This window comes from Lonchura striata, chromosome 2, assembly GCF_050655825.1.
Source record: "Lonchura striata isolate lonStrDom1 chromosome 2, ASM5065582v1, whole genome shotgun sequence".
Classification (NCBI taxonomy): Eukaryota; Metazoa; Chordata; class Aves; order Passeriformes; family Estrildidae; genus Lonchura; species Lonchura striata.
The window spans coordinates 155,683,286-155,699,013 of record NC_140704.1 but is presented as its reverse complement, the minus strand read 5'-3'; the positions used below and the strand labels follow the sequence as shown (position 1 = coordinate 155,699,013).

Genomic DNA, 15,728 nt, shown 5'->3' with positions numbered 1-15,728 from the left:
CACCCAGAAGAGCTGCAAAGCCCAGATGAGCCTGACAGGGCTGTGGGGGAATGAGGTTCCTCACCACAAGACATCCACACACCACAGCTCTTGAGGGCCAGGGGCTGACTTCAGTGATCACACACCACTCTCCAAAGCTCAGGTCACATCCAGAGTTCTCCACAAAAAAACATCTTCATCCACAGTATTTGGCCACTAACACTCTCTGCTGACAAGGTCAGACAGACAATGACATTAAATTAGGACATGACACTGCAGAGTTGTGGGATGGAAAACACTCCCCCACCTCCGGACTCACAACTCTGAGCCAGCCGGGAACTCTGGCCAGCAAAATGCCCCAAGGCCAAGGGACAAAGCTGTCCCACCTCTCCAGAACCAGAATAAAAGCCGGCCCAGAGCCTCTCTCCCTCACACACTTCTCCTGACACCTTCTCCTCCTGCTCCTGCAGACAACCAGGTGAGTCTCATTCCCCTGACCCTTCTGCTCCTGCACCCTTGGCCCCACTCCTCCAGCACACTCAGCCCCAGCCTCAGCAGCCCTCACACCTCCCCACATCCCCACAACAGCCTCCAAACTCCTTCACCCTTCAGCATCACTGCCCTACATGCTCCAAAATCCCTCTCCTGCCTCATCCCTTCCTTTCCAGGCACCCTCCACTCCACACCAATGGCCTGCAACACCCTCTGCCAGCCCTGCGGACCCACCCCGCTGGCCAACAGCTGCAACGAGCCCTGTGCCCTGCAGTGCCAGGATTCCCGCGTCATCATCAACCCTTCCCCTGTGCTGGTCACCCTGCCAGGACCCATCATGACCTCCTTCCCCCAGAACACCGCCGTCGGATCCACCTCCTCGGCTGCTCTGGGCAGTGAGCTCAGTGCCCAGGGACAGCCCATCTCTGGTGGATTTGGCTTTGGCTATGGCTACGGGCTGGGAGGCCTGGGCTGCTATGGCAGGAGGGGTGGCTACATCTGCTAAGGGCCATCAGCACCACCCCTGACACCACCAGCTCTGGCCTCTGGCAAAAGCTCCTGCAAGCAAAGCAGCTCAGCTGATGGTCTCTCTACTTGTACCTCACGCCTGATTCCTTCAGCTTCTTCCTTCTCATCAGTATTTCACTTCAATAAATTTTTCTTGCATCACAACCTCAGTTGCTGACTCTTGGTTTTGAATTCCAATGGTCTCATACACTCCCCCTATTCAATACCAGCACTCAAATATTATGTTGAATGGAAAGGGAGTAAAGGACATTTCTTAACAAATATGACCCCACCTGTAACAACTAACGCTGACATGGGAAATAGGGGAGAGGGGGAAACTTCCCAAACATGACACACGGCCATCACCTGATCTACCAAAGGCTTTGACACAACAATTCTCTCCTGGGCACTGCTGTGCCAAAGTCATTCTACCCAGACATAGACTTGAAAAATTCTCTTCCCTGCCGCACTCTCGAGTCCTCCCCATGAACAGAGGAATAACATCATGCACTTGAGCAGGAACTCCTGAATGCCAATGCTTCCATGCCTCTTCCTCAGGCAGCCCAGCAGGATTTCCAGGACTATGGCCAGTTCACTTTTGGACCTCCAAGGAGAGAGACCACATTGTCTCTTACACTCTGAGACCTTCCATGCACACTGAAAAATTCTTCCTTCCTTTGCACATGGAATTCCATCTATTCTCTCATTTTTGCACATGCCCTATTCCTTTCATGTGTGCAGTGCTGACAACAGCTGGACTCCCACACACTGCTGACACCCCCTGCCCAGCCTTGTGTCTTCATAGTCCCAGCTCTCTCAGTCTCTCCTCTAGTAAAGTTCTGCCAGAAATTGAAGTGTCTAGTGACCCTCAACTGCACAATGTCCAATATCCCCTTGTTCTTCTCGTCTCGAGGCCAGAACTGTCCACACCACCCACATCGAATCTGCCCAGTGCTCTAAAGAGAGGAAGGGCCACCTCTCACAATTTCATGGCAACAATTTCCACAACTCTGCCTTGGACACTGGTGACACCCCACTGAAGTCATCCCCCACTGCAACCTGCTGGTCACTCTCATCGCAATCAGCACCATCAGCAGGATCCTGATCACAAAAGTCACTTTCCAGAATCTCAGTCCCCACCATTATCCTGGGCCAAGTGCAGTTTTCCTCTCCTTATGCAGAACTTCACCTTTGCCTTGATGAACTTTGGGAGATTCCTCTAACCCTTAGTCTCGAGGTCCTTCTGACTGGTGGTTCAGACAAGTGTGGCCTCAGACACTCCATCACCACCCACCTTGCTGAAGGGGCAACTCTGCAACTGCCCAGAAGGAATGGAAGAGTCCAGGTGCTCACACCTGGCACTGGTGCAAAGCCCAGACCAGCCTGACACACCTCAGATAGTTTGGGGCCCCACTTCACCACACACCCACAAACCCAAAACCATGAGTTCCACAGGATGACCTCAATGATGACATTCTTGCTCCCAAATCTTGGTCACATCTTCAGTCCACATTGACACGCTCCATCAACACCAGCCTTGGGTTTCCAACACTCACACTTTAAAGGAGGAATGACCACAATGGAAGGGGCAGCTCCTCATGCACAGCACAGCTGCAAAGCCCACACAAGCCTGACATGGCTGCGGTGGAATTGGGGCCCCTCTTCACAACACACCCACAAACTAAAGCACAAAAGTGCCACCAAATGACCTCACCGATGACACCCATATTTTCCTTGGGCTTTTGTTGTATATTCTGGTTTCTCTGACACACATCCTCTATACCAATGCTCCAAATACCCAGTCTCACAATAAAGCTGACACCAAGGTCAGATGGACATGGCCTCAGGAGACAAGACAGGGAAGAGTTGTGGGGAGGAATACTCTGCCCCCCTCATGACTTGCAAGGCTCTGTCTTATAAAAGAGATATGATAACTCTATATATGGTATCTCCAGAGAGTTTCCAGTGTGATGCTATTTTTCTGAAAAGTGAATGTCTGCAGTTCCTACAACTGCTCCTCTCAGGCCTTCTTCTTCTTTTCCTGAACCCGTTTTCCTTTTTTGGTTTCACTCAGAGCCCAGCCATGGGACCCCAGAGTGTGACCTTGCTGGGCCCAGCTGAGACGAGCGCTATGGATGAACCAACACAAGACATTGAACAGGAGGAGAGGCGTCACAGGGATTGTTCTCCCAAATCCAGCAGGAAAGGCCTGGCATATAGACAGGTCTAGAATGTTGGCAACAGGACAGGGAGGGAAGAGTATGTAATGCAAGTGGACAACTTCACACCCAGAAGAGCTGCAAAGCTCAGATGAGCCTGACATGGCTGTGGGGGAATGAGGTTCCTCACCACAAGACATCCACAAACCACAGGACAACAGGGTCAGGGGCTGATTTCAGTGATCACACCCCACTCTCCAAAGCTCAGGTCACATCCAGAGTTCTCCACAAAAAAATATCTTCATCCACAGTATTTGGTCACTAACACTAGCTGCCGACAAGGTCAGACAGAGAATGACACTAAATTAGGACATGACACTGCAGAGTTGTGGGATGGAAAACACTCCCCCACCTCCGGACTCACAACTCTGAGCCAACCAGGAACTGTGGCCAGCAAAATGCCCCAAGGCCAAGGGACAAAGCTGTCCCACCCTCCAGAACCAGAATAAAAGCCGGCCCAGAGCCTCTCTCCCTCACACACTTCTCCTGACACCTTCTCCTCCTGCTCCTGCTGACAACCAGGTGAGTCTCATTCCCCTGACCCTTCTGCTCCTGCACCCTTGGCCCCACTCTTCCAGCACACTCAGCCCCAGCCTCAGCAGCCCTCACACCTCCCCACATCCCCACAACAGCCTCCAAACTCTTTCACCCTCCAGCATCACTGCCGCATATGGTACGAAATCCATCTCCTGCCTCATCCCTTCCTTTCCAGGCACCCTCCACTCCGCACCCATGGCCTGCAACACCCGCTGCGGATCCACCTGTGGACCCACCCCGCTGGCCAACAGCTGCAACGAGCCCTGTGCCCTGCAGTGCCAGAACTCCAGCGTCATCATCAACCCTTCCCCTGTGCTGGTCACCCTGCCAGGACCCATCATGACCTCCTTCCCCCAGAACACCGCCGTCGGATCCACCTCCTCGGCTGCTCTGGGCACTGAGCTCAGTGCCCAGGGACAGCCCATCTCTGGTGGCTTTGGCTTTGGCCTTGGCTATGGCTACGGGCTGGGAGGCCTGGGCTGCTATGGCAGGAGGGGTGGCTACATCTGCTGAGGACCCTCAGCACCACCCCTGACACCACCAGCTCTGGCTTCTGGCAAAAGCTCCTGCAAGCAAAGCACCTCAGCTGATGGTCTCTCTACTTGTACCTCATGCCTGATTCCTTCAGCTTCTTCCTTCTCATCAGTATTTCACTTCAATAAATTTTTCTTGCATCACAACCTGAGTTGCTGCCTCTTGGTTTTGGAATCCAATGGTCTCACATCCCCACCATATTCAATGCCAGCACTCAAATATTATGTTGGATGGAAAGGGAGTAAAGGACATTTCTTAACAAATATGACCCCACCAGTAAAAACTAACGCTGACATGGGAAATAGGGGAGAGGGGGAAACTTCCCAAACATGACACATGGCCATCATCTGATCTACCAAAGGCTTTGACACAACAATTCTCTCCTGGGCACTGCTGTGCCAAAGTCATTCTACCCAGACATAGACTTGAAAAATTCTCTTCCCAGCAGCACTCTCGAGTCCTCCCCATGAACAGAGGAATAACATCATGCACTTGGGCAGGAACTCCTGAATGCCAATGCTTCCATGCCTCTTCCTCAGGCAGCCCAGCAGGATTTCCAGGACTATGGCCAGTTCACTTTTGGACCTCCAAGGAGAGAGACCACATTGTCTCTTACACTCTGAGACCTTCCATGCACACTGAAAATTCTTCCCTCCTTTGCACATGGAATTCCATCTATTCTCTCATTTTTGCACATGCCCGATTCCTTTCATGTGTGCAGTGCTGACAACAGCTGGGCTCCCACACAGTGCTGACACCCCCTGCCCAGCCTTGTGTCTTCATAGTCCCAGCTCTCTCAGTCTCTCCTCTAGTAAAGTTCTGCCAGAAATTGAAGTGTCTAGTGACCCTCAACTGCTCAATGTCCACTGTCCCCTTGTTCTTCTCGTCTCGAGGCCAGAACTGTCCACACCACCCACATTGAATCTGCCCAGTGCTCTAAAGAGGGGAAGGGCCACCTCTCACAATTTCATGGCAACAATTTCCACAACTCTGCCTTGGACACTGGTGACACCCCACTGAAGTCATCCCCCACTGCAACCTGCTGGTCACTCTGATCTCAATCAGCACCATCAGCAGGATCCTGATCACAAAAGTCACTTTCCAGAATCTCAGTCCCCACCATTATCCTGGGCCAAGTGCAGTTTTCCTCTCCTTATGCAGAACTTCACCTTTGCCTTGATGAACTTTGGGAGATTCCTCTAACCCTTAGTCTCAAGGTCCTTCTGACTGGTGGTTCAGACAAGTGTGGCCTCAGACACTCCATCACCTCCCACCTTGCTGAAGGGGCAACTCTGCAACTGCCCAGAAGGAATGGAAGAGTCCAGGTGCTCACACCTGGCACTGGTGCAAAGCCCAGACCAGCCTGACACACCTCAGATAGTTTGGAGCCCCTCTTCACAACACACCCACAAACCCAAAACCATGAGTTCTACAGGATGACGTCAATGATGACATCCTTGCTCCCAAATCTTGGTCATGTCTTCAGTCCCCACTGACACGCTCCATCAACACCAGCCTTGGGTTTCCAACACTCACACTTTAAAGGAGGAATGACCACGATGGAAGGGGCAGCTCCTCATGCACAGCACAGCTGCAAAGCCCACACCAGCCTGACATGGCTGTGGTGGAATTGAGGCCCCTCTTCACAACACACCCACAAACTAAAGCACAAAAGTGCCACAAAATGACCTCACTGATGACACCCATATTTTCCTTGGGCTTTTGTTGTATATTCTGGTTTCTCTGACACACATCCTCTATACCAATGCTCCCAAATGCCAAGTCTCACAATAAAGCTGACACCAAGGTCAGATGGACATGGCCTCAGCAGACAAGACAGGGAAGAGTTCTGGAGAGGAATACTCTGCCCCCCTCATGACTTGCAAAGCCCTGTCTGATAAAAGAGATATGATAACTCTATATATGGTATCTCCAGAGAGTTTCCAGTTTGATGCTATTTTTCTGAAAAGTGAATGTCTGCAGTTCCTACAACTGCTCCTCTCAGGCCTTCTTCTTCTTTTCCTGAACCCGTTTTCCTTTTTTGGTTTCACTCAGAGCCCAGCCATGGGACCCCAGAGTGTGACCTTGCTGGGCCCAGCTGAGACGAGCGCTATGGATGAACCAACACAAGACATTGAACAGGAGGAGAGGCGTCACAGGGATTGTTCTCCCAAAGCCAGCAGGAAAGGCCTGGCATATAGACAGGTCTAGAATGTTGGCAACAGGACAGGGAGGGAAGAGTATGTAATGCAAGTGGACAACTTCACACCCAGAAGAGCTGCAAAGCCCAGATGAGCCTGACAGGGCTGTGGGGGAATGAGGTTCCTCACCACAAGACATCCACAAACCACAGGACAACAGGGTCAGGGGCTGACTTCAGTGATCACACACCACTCTCCAAAGCTCAGGTCACATCCAGAGTTCTCCACAAAAAAACATCTTCATCCACAGTATTTGGCCACTAACACTCTCTGCTGACAAGGTCAGACAGACAATGACACTAAATTAGGACATGACACTGCAGAGTTGTGGGATGGAAAACACTCCCCCACCTCCGGACTCACAGCTCTGAGCCAACCAGGAACTGTGGCCAGCAAAATGCCCCAAGGCCAAGGGACAAAGCTGTCCCACCCCCCAGAACCAGAATAAAAGCCGGCCCAGAGCCTCTCTCCCTCACACACTTCTCCTGACACCTTCTCCTCCTGCTCCTGCAGACAACCAGGTGAGTCTCATTCCCCTGACCCTTCTGCTCCTGCACCCTTGGCCCCACTCTTCCAGCACACTCAGTCCCAGCCTCAGCAGCCCTCACACCTACCCACATCCCCACAACAGCCTCCAAACTCCTTCACCCTCCAGCATCACTGCCGCATATGCTCCGAAATCCCTCTCCTGCCTCATCGCTTCTCTTCCAGGACCCTCCACTCCACACCCATGGCCTGCAACACCCTCTGCGGATCCACCTGCGGACCCACCCCGCTGGCCAACAGCTGCAACGAGCCCTGTGCCCTGCAGTGCCAGGATTCCCACGTCATCATCAACCCTTCCCCTGTGCTGGTCACCCTGCCAGGACCCATCATGACCTCCTTCCCCCAGAACACCGCCGTCGGATCCACCTCCTCGGCTGCCGTGGGCAGTGAGCTCAGTGCCCAGGGACAGCCCATCTCTGGTGGATTTGGCTTTGGCCTTGGCTATGGCTACGGGCTGGGAGGCCTGGGCTGCTATGGCAGGAGGGGTGGCTACATCTGCTGAGGGCCCTCAGCACCACCCCTGACACCACCAGCTCTGGCTTCTGGCAAAAGCTCCTGCAAGCAAAGCAGCTCAGCTGATGGTCTCTCTACTTGTACCTCACGCCTGATTCCTTCAGCTTCTTCCTTCTCATCAGTATTTCACTTCAATAAATTTTTCTTGCATCACAACCTGAGTTGCTGCCTCTTGGTTTTGGAATCCAATGGTCTCACATCCCCACCATATTCAATGCCAGCACTCAAATATTATGTTGGATGGAAAGGGAGTAAAGGACATTTCTTAACAAATATGACCCCACCAGTAAAAACTAACGCTGACATGGGAAATAGGGGAGAGGGGGAAACTTCCCAAACATGACACATGGCCATCATCTGATCTACCAAAGGCTTTGACACAACAATTCTCTCCTGGGCACTGCTGTGCCAAAGTCATTCTACCCAGACATAGACTTGAAAAATTCTCTTCCCAGCAGCACTCTCGAGTCCTCCCCATGAACAGAGGAATAACATCATGCACTTGGGCAGGAACTCCTGAATGCCAATGCATCCATTCCTCTTCCTCAGGCAGCCCAGCAGGATTTCCAGGACTATGGCCAGTTGACTTTTGGACCTCCAAGGAGAGAGACCACATTGTCTCTTACACTCTGAGACCTTCCACGCACACTGAAAATTCTTCCCTCCTTTGCACATGGAATTCCATCTATTCTCTCATTTTTGCACATGCCCGATTCCTTTCATGTGTGCAGTGCTGACAACAGCTGGGCTCCCACACAGTGCTGACACCCCCTGCCCAGCCTTGTGTCTTCATAGTCCCAGCTCTCTCAGTCTCTCCTCTAGTAAAGTTCTGCCAGAAATTGAAGTGTCTAGTGACCCTCAACTGCTCAATGTCCACTGTCCCCTTGTTCTTCTCGTCTCGAGGCCAGAACTGTCCACACCACCCACATTGAATCTGCCCAGTGCTCTAAAGAGGGGAAGGGCCACCTCTCACAATTTCATGGCAACAATTTCCACAACTCTGCCTTGGACACTGGTGACACCCCACTGAAGTCATCCCCCACTGCAACCTGCTGGTCACTCTGATCTCAATCAGCACCATCAGCAGGATCCTGATCACAAAAGTCACTTTCCAGAATCTCAGTCCCCACCATTATCCTGGGCCAAGTGCAGTTTTCCTCTCCTTATGCAGAACTTCACCTTTGCCTTGATGAACTTTGGGAGATTCCTCTAACCCTTAGTCTCAAGGTCCTTCTGACTGGTGGTTCAGACAAGTGTGGCCTCAGACACTCCATCACCTCCCACCTTGCTGAAGGGGCAACTCTGCAACTGCCCAGAAGGAATGGAAGAGTCCAGGTGCTCACACCTGGCACTGGTGCAAAGCCCAGACCAGCCTGACACACCTGAGATAGTTTGGGGCCCCTCTTCACAACACACCCACAAACCCAAAACCATGAGTTCTACAGGATGACGTCAATGATGACATCCTTGCTCCCAAATCTTGGTCATGTCTTCAGTCCCCACTGACACGCTCCATCAACACCAGCCTTGGGTTTCCAACACTCACACTTTAAAGGAGGAATGACCACGATGGAAGGGGCAGCTCCTCATGCACAGCACAGCTGCAAAGCCCACACCATCCTGACATGGCTGTGGTGGAATTGGGCCCCTCTTCAAAACACACCCATAAACTAAAGCACAAAAGTGCCACCAAATGACCTCACCGATGACACCCATATTTTCCTTGGGCTTTTGTTGTATATTCTGGTTTCTCTGACACACATCCTCTATACCAATGCTCCCAAATGCCAAGTCTCACAATAAAGCTGACACCAAGGTCAGATGGACATGGCCTCAGCAGACAAGACAGGGAAGAGTTGTGGGGAGGAATACTCTCCCCCCCCATGACTTGCAAGACTCTGTCTGATAAAAGAGATACGATAACTCTATATATGGTACCTCCAGAGAGTTTCCAGTTTGATGCTATTTTTCTGAAAAGTGAATGTCTGCAGTTCCTACACCTGCTCCTCTCAGGCCTTCTTCTTCTTTTCCTGAACCCGTTTTCCTTTTTTGGTTTCACTCAGAGCCCAGCCATGGGACCCCAGAGTGTGACCTTGCTGAGCCCAGCTGAGACGAGCGCTACGGATGAACCAACACAAGACATTGGACAGGAGGAGAGGCGTCACAGGGATTGTTCTCCCAAATCCAGCAGGAAAGGCCTGGCATATAGACAGGTCTAGAATGTTGGCAACAGGACAGGGAGGGAAGAGTATCTATTGCAAGTAGACAACTTCACCCCCAGAAGAGCTGCAAAGCCCAAATGAGCCTGACATGGCTGTGGGGGAATGAGGATCCTCACCACAAGACATCCACACACCACAGCTCTTGAGGGCCAGGGGCTGACTTCAGTGATCACACATCACTCTCCAAAGCTCAGGTCACATCCACAGTTCTCCACAAAAAACATCTTCATCCACAGTATTTGGCCACTAACACTCTCTGCTGACAAGGTCAGACAGACAATGACACTAAATTAGGACATGACACTGCAGAGTTGTGGGATGGAAAACACTCCCCCACCTCCGGACTCACAACTCTGAGCCAGCCGGGAACTCTGGCCAGCAAAATGCCCCAAGGCCAAGGGACAAAGCTGTCCCACCCTCCAGAACCAGAATAAAAGCTGGCCCAGAGCCTCTCTCCCTCACACACTTCTCCTGACACCTTCTCCTGTTCCTGCAGACAACCAGGTGAGTCTCAAGCCCCTGACCCTTCTGCTCCTGCACCCTTGGCCCCACTCTTCCAGCACACTCAGCCCCAGCCTCAGCAGCCCTCACACCTCCCCACATCCCCACAACAGCCTTCAAACTCTTTCACCCTCCAGCATCACTGCCGCATATGCTCCGAAATCCCTCTCTTGCCTCATCCCTTCCTTTCCAGGCACCCTCCACACCGCACCCATGGCCTGCAACACCCGCTGCGGATCCACCTGCGGACCCACCCCGCTGGCCAACAGCTGCAACGAGCCCTGTGCCCTGCAGTGCCAGGATTCCCACGTCATCATCAACCCTTCCCCTGTGCTGGTCACCCTGCCAGGACCCATCATGACCTCCTTCCCCCAGAACACCGCCGTCGGATCCACCTCCTCGGCTGCTCTGGGCACTGAGCTCAGTGCCCAGGGACAGCCCATCTCTGGTGGATTTGGATTTGGTCTTGGCCTTGGCTACGGGCTGGGAGGCCTGGGCTGCTATGGCAGGAGGGGTGGCTACATCTGCTGAGGGCCCTCAGCACCACCCCTGACACCACCAGCTCTGGCCTCTGGCAACAGCTCCTGCAAGCAAAGCAGCTCAGCTGGTGGTCTCTCTACTTGTACCTCACGCCTGATTCCTTCAGCTTCTTCCTTCTCATCAGTATTTCACTTCAATAAATTTTTCTTGCATCGCAACCTGAGTTGCTGACTCTTTGTTTTGAAATCCAATGGTCTCACATCCCCACCATTTTCAATACCAGCACTCAAATATTATGTTGGATGGAAAGGGAGTAAAGGACATTTCTTAACAAATATGACCCCACCTGTAAAAACTAATGCTGACATGGGAAATAGGGGAGAGGGTGAACCTTCCAGAACATGACACATGGCCATCACCTGATCTACCAAAGACTTTGACACAACAATTCTCTCCTGGGCACTGCTGTGCCAAAGTCACTCTACCCAAACATAGACTTGAAAAATTCTCTTCCCAGCAGCACTCTCGAGTCCTCCCCATGAACAGAGGAATAACATCATGCACTTGGGCAGGAACTCCTGAATGCCAATGCTTCCATGCCTCTTCCTCAGGCAGCCCAGCAGGATTTCCAGGACTATGGCCAGTTCACTTTTGGACCTCCAAGGAGAGAGACCACATTGTCTCTTACACTCTGAGACCTTCCACGCACACTGAAAAATTCTTCCTTCCTTTGCACATGGAATTCCATCTATTCTCTCATTTTTGCACATGCCCTATTCCTTTCATGTGTGCAGTGCTGACAACAGCTGGGCTCCCACACACTGCTGACACCCCCTGCCCAGCCTTGTCTCTTCATAGTCCCAGCTCTCTCAGTCTCTCCTCTAGTAAAGTTCTGCCAGAAATTGAAGTGTCTAGTGGCCCTCAACTGCTCAATGTCCAATATCCCCTTGTTCTTCTCATCTCGTGCCCAGAACTGTCCACACCACCCACATCGAATTTGCCCAGTGCTCTAAAGAGAGGAAGGGCCACCTCTCACAATTTCATGGCAACAATTTCCAGAACTCTGCCTTGGACACTGGTGACACCCCACTGAAGTCATCCCCCACTGCAACCTGCTGGTCACTCTGATCTCAATCAGCACCATCAGCAGGATCCTGATCACAAAAGTCACTTTCCAGAATCTCAGTCCCCACCATTATCCAGGGTCAAGTGCAGTTTTCCTCTCCTTATGCAGAACTTCACCTTTGCCTTGATGAACTTTGGGAGATTCCTTTAACCCTTAGTCTCGAGGTCCTTCTGACTGGTGGTTCAGACAAGTGTGGCCTCAGACACTCCATCACCACCCACCTTGCTGAAGGGGCAACTCTGCAACTGCCCAGAAGGAATGGAAGAGTCCAGGTGCTCACACCTGGCACAGGTGCAAAGCCCAGACCAGCCTGACACACCTCAGATAGTTTGGGGCCCCTCTTCACCACACACCCACAAACCCAAAACCATGAGTTCCACAGGATGACCTCACTGATGACATCCTTGCTCCCAAATCTTGGTCACGTCTTCAGTCCCCACTGACACGCTCCATCAACACCAGCCTTGGGTTTCCAACACTCACACTTTAAAGGAGGAATGGCCACGATGGAAGGGGCAGCTCCTCATGCACAGCACAGCTGCAAAGCCCACACCAGCCTGACATGGCTGCGGTGGAATTGGGGCCCCTCTTCACAACACACCCACAAAAAAATATAAACCATACGAGTGCCACAGAATGACCTCACTGATGACACCCATGTTTTTCTTAGGCTTTTGTTGTATATTCTGGTTTCTCTGACACGCATCTTCCAAAAAAATCCTCCCAAATACCAACTCTCACTTGAAAGCTGACACCAAGGTCAGACGGACACGAGGCTGACGTGGCTGTGGGGGAACAAGGTCTCTCTTCACCACAAACCCACAAAACCACAGCACATCACTGCCACGACTATGACATCCCACCTCTCCAAACTTTTGGTCACGTCTTCAGCCCTCATAGACAAACAACTTCAATAGCAGCCTTTGGTCTCTAATACTTGCATTTAAAAGTTGCCGCCAAAGTCATGGCCTCAAGCGCAGGACATGACACTGCAGAGTTGTGGGGAGCAAAAACTCCCCAGCTCAGCACTCACGAGGCCTCCAAAATGCCCCAAAGCCATTGGACAAGGTTGACCCACCCCTCCAGAACCAGCATAAAAGCCGATCCACAGCGTCTCTCCCTCACACACTTCTCCTGAAGCCTTCTGCTCCTGCAGACAACCAGGTGAGTCTCAAGCCCCTGACCCTCCTGCTCCTGCAGCCCTGGCCCCTCTCTTCCAGCCAGTTCAGCCCCAGCCTCAGCAGCTCCACAGCCCCACAACAGCCTCCACATTGCATCAATCTATTGCATCACTGCCCCTCACACCCCTACACCCCTGTCCTACCTGACCCCTTCTCTTCCAGGCACCCTCCACACCACACCCATGGCCTGCAACACCCTCTGCGGATCCACCTGCGGACCCACCCCGCTGGCCAACAGCTGCAACGAGCCCTGTGCCCTGCAGTGCCAGGATTCCCGCGTCATCATCGACCCTTCCCCTGTGCTGGTCACCCTGCCAGGACCCATCATGACCTCCTTCCCCCAGAACACCGCCGTCGGATCCACCTCCTCGGCTGCTCTGGGCAGTGAGCTCAGTGCCCAGGGACAGCCCATCTCTGGTGGATTTGGTGGCTTTGGCTACGGCCTTGGCTACGGCCGCGGCTTTGGCTACGGGCTGGGAGGCCTGGGCTGCTATGGCAGGAGGGGTGGCTACATCTGCTGAGGACCCTCAGCACCACCCCTGACACCACCAGCTCTGGGCTCTGGCCACAGCTCCTGCAATCAAAGCACCTCGGCTGATGGTCGCCCTACTTGAACCCGGCATTGGATCCCTTCCACTCACTGCTCCTGTCTACTCATTCTTTTCCCTAAATAAACTTTTCCTGCAGCACAGCCTCAGATGCCTCTTTTTCTTGTGCCAGACTTCTTGCAGCTACACCCAGCACAGATACTTCGCTCGCAGCCTAAATAGCCGCAGTCCCTTTGGCACCATCTTCACTTTCAGAAGGTGCCAGGACCACCCAAGGAAGGTCCCATTTCCTTGTCTCCTTTTCCTACAAGTGCCTCGGTTTACAGGGTTTCCAGGCCACCACATCCCTTTCTGCAAGTTCCTCAGTGGACCCAGGTTATTGTTGCCTTGTCCACCTGGCTGGACATTCCTCATTCCACCTCCCTGGGAGTCTCCAGGCTGGGATCTCACCTTGCTTGAGGTCTTCAACTGATCCCTGATGGAGATCCTCCTTTCCCCCCTCACAGCACGGTCCCATTGAGGGAGCCTCCAGGGCACCTTCCTCCCTATTCTGGGTCCCTGGATCATCTGTGCTGGTGACCCCAAGCCACCGAGGCTCTGCTCTGAGGTCACACATCACATCCCATTATGACTTGGCTCCCACCGAGTCACTGTGGATTCCTGAGGCGCGCCATGGAGACCTGACAACAAAGTGCAGCAGCACTGCTGCGACCCTGCTGAGAAGATGGTACCCCTTGTGCCACCTTCCTGCCTCGTTGCCTCCCAATTTTGACACTCCAACGAGGATTTTTGGGTCATAAAGATCTTTGCTCTCCCCAAATTGCTTCTCACCAGTGACGTTCACTCTTTCTTCTCCTTTGATGTGTTTTTTTTCCTCTGTACAAAGGCTCCCGGCAAACAGGTGAGCTCTGGGCTGACACATGAGTTCAAAGTCTCCAGGGCTATTGGCAGCACTAAAATATTCATCAAAAGCAAATTAAAATAACATCTCTGGAGCAGCTGGAGCCCAGAGAGCCGGAGGACTCCAAGCACAGCTGGATTCAGATTTGGTTCAAAGAGGAAGAGTTTTCTGAGGAACAAAGCCCTTCCTTAAAACCAAAACTAAACAGCCCCTGCAGCTGAGCTGGGAAAGGAGAGGGAATAGTTTGGAACTGTGTGGCCTTTTTATTTCTCGATTTCGTTAAATAGTGCTTTTCCCCTTGAGGCACCAACTTCAGCTCGTCTTAAAATAAAGTCTAACCCATAAAAAGACAAATATAAGTAATCCGTGCCTCTTATACTCATTCACCTTGGAGCTCATCCAGCTTGACATCAACACTTGGACCGAAACAAGAGCAGGATTTCACCTTCCCAAGGTCCTGGGACATGCCCAAGCAGCCAGGCCCAGCGGGATGTCTGCCTCATCCCAAACCTGCGCCAGAGACGCTCTTTTTGGGCACATTCAGCTCACGTGGGTTCCAGGTAACACTGGGAGGAGGCTCAGATCCACATCCACAGTGCCCTGTGCCCACATTCCTGTCTCCCATCCACCCTGCGAAATCCAGGTCCCTTGGGTTGCCCCCCTGCCCAGATCTCTGCACTCCATCCAAGGAGACCCCGGTGGGATGCGCTGGATGAGGTGGGATGGGCTGGAAGAGGTGGGATCTCTTCCAGCGCCTCTCCCGATGGGATTCACGCCCACCTAGCCAAGATTTCACTCCCAAAATAACCCCAAACCCCATCATGGTGCAGTGGCAGGTTCATCTCCCTCCTCCAGAGGACTGGACTCGACACGACCAAATCCAAAATGATGGTGGAAAGGACATCCTTGTGCAGCAGCTGCTCCCAATCCCACGAAGAAAGTTTCTTGGAATATCTGTGGCCATCACCCCCATCCCCATCCCAGTCTTCCCCATTTGTGTTTTTGGATAATTCCCACAGCCAAAGGGCTGCACGTGGTGGGGAGCAACCCCCAACCCCTATGGAAACTGGCACAGGCCATCCCGTGGGACAAGGCCTGGAAAAGGGGTCACTGCTGGTGTGCTGCTCCCTAAAAAAGAGCCGCAAAGCTGGAATTTTAGCAGGGAAGAGATGCTCAGCGCTGTCTCACCTGGGCTCCTGGAGCTTGGCTTCATCCTAGGACAGCTTCCACCTGGGATAGGC

At 52.5% G+C, this 15,728-nt stretch overlaps 2 protein-coding genes and 3 pseudogenes across 2 annotated transcripts; all 5 read left to right on the top strand.

Annotated features, from left to right (window-relative positions):
- Nucleotides 1-667: 667 nt before the first annotated feature.
- LOC144246648 (feather beta keratin pseudogene) lies at nt 668-976 on the top strand (annotated as a pseudogene).
- A 2,953-nt stretch (nt 977-3,929) lies between these two features.
- Nucleotides 3,930-4,286, top strand: LOC144245941 (feather keratin pseudogene; annotated as a pseudogene).
- Nucleotides 4,287-7,199: 2,913 nt separating this feature from the next.
- Nucleotides 7,200-7,517, top strand: LOC144246672 (feather beta keratin pseudogene; annotated as a pseudogene).
- Nucleotides 7,518-10,464: 2,947 nt separating this feature from the next.
- LOC144245942 (feather beta keratin-like) lies at nt 10,465-10,782 on the top strand. The gene has a single exon (XM_077781549.1). The coding sequence runs from the start codon at nt 10,465-10,467 to the stop codon at nt 10,780-10,782; it is 318 nt and encodes a 105-aa protein (XP_077637675.1).
- Nucleotides 10,783-12,174: 1,392 nt separating this feature from the next.
- Nucleotides 12,175-15,215, top strand: LOC144246693 (feather beta keratin-like). The gene has a single exon (XM_085572677.1). It carries the CDS (start codon nt 13,221-13,223, stop codon nt 13,557-13,559), a length of 339 nt encoding a protein of 112 aa, XP_085428803.1. The 5' UTR covers nt 12,175-13,220; the 3' UTR covers nt 13,560-15,215.
- Nucleotides 15,216-15,728: the final 513 nt, after the last annotated feature.

Excerpts from the sequence above, each read along its gene's own strand:
- LOC144245942 (XM_077781549.1), top strand. The coding sequence starts at position 10,465 with ATGGCCTGCAACACCCGCTGCGGATCCACCTGCGGACCCACCCCGCTG.
- LOC144246693 (XM_085572677.1), top strand. The coding sequence starts at position 13,221 with ATGGCCTGCAACACCCTCTGCGGATCCACCTGCGGACCCACCCCGCTG.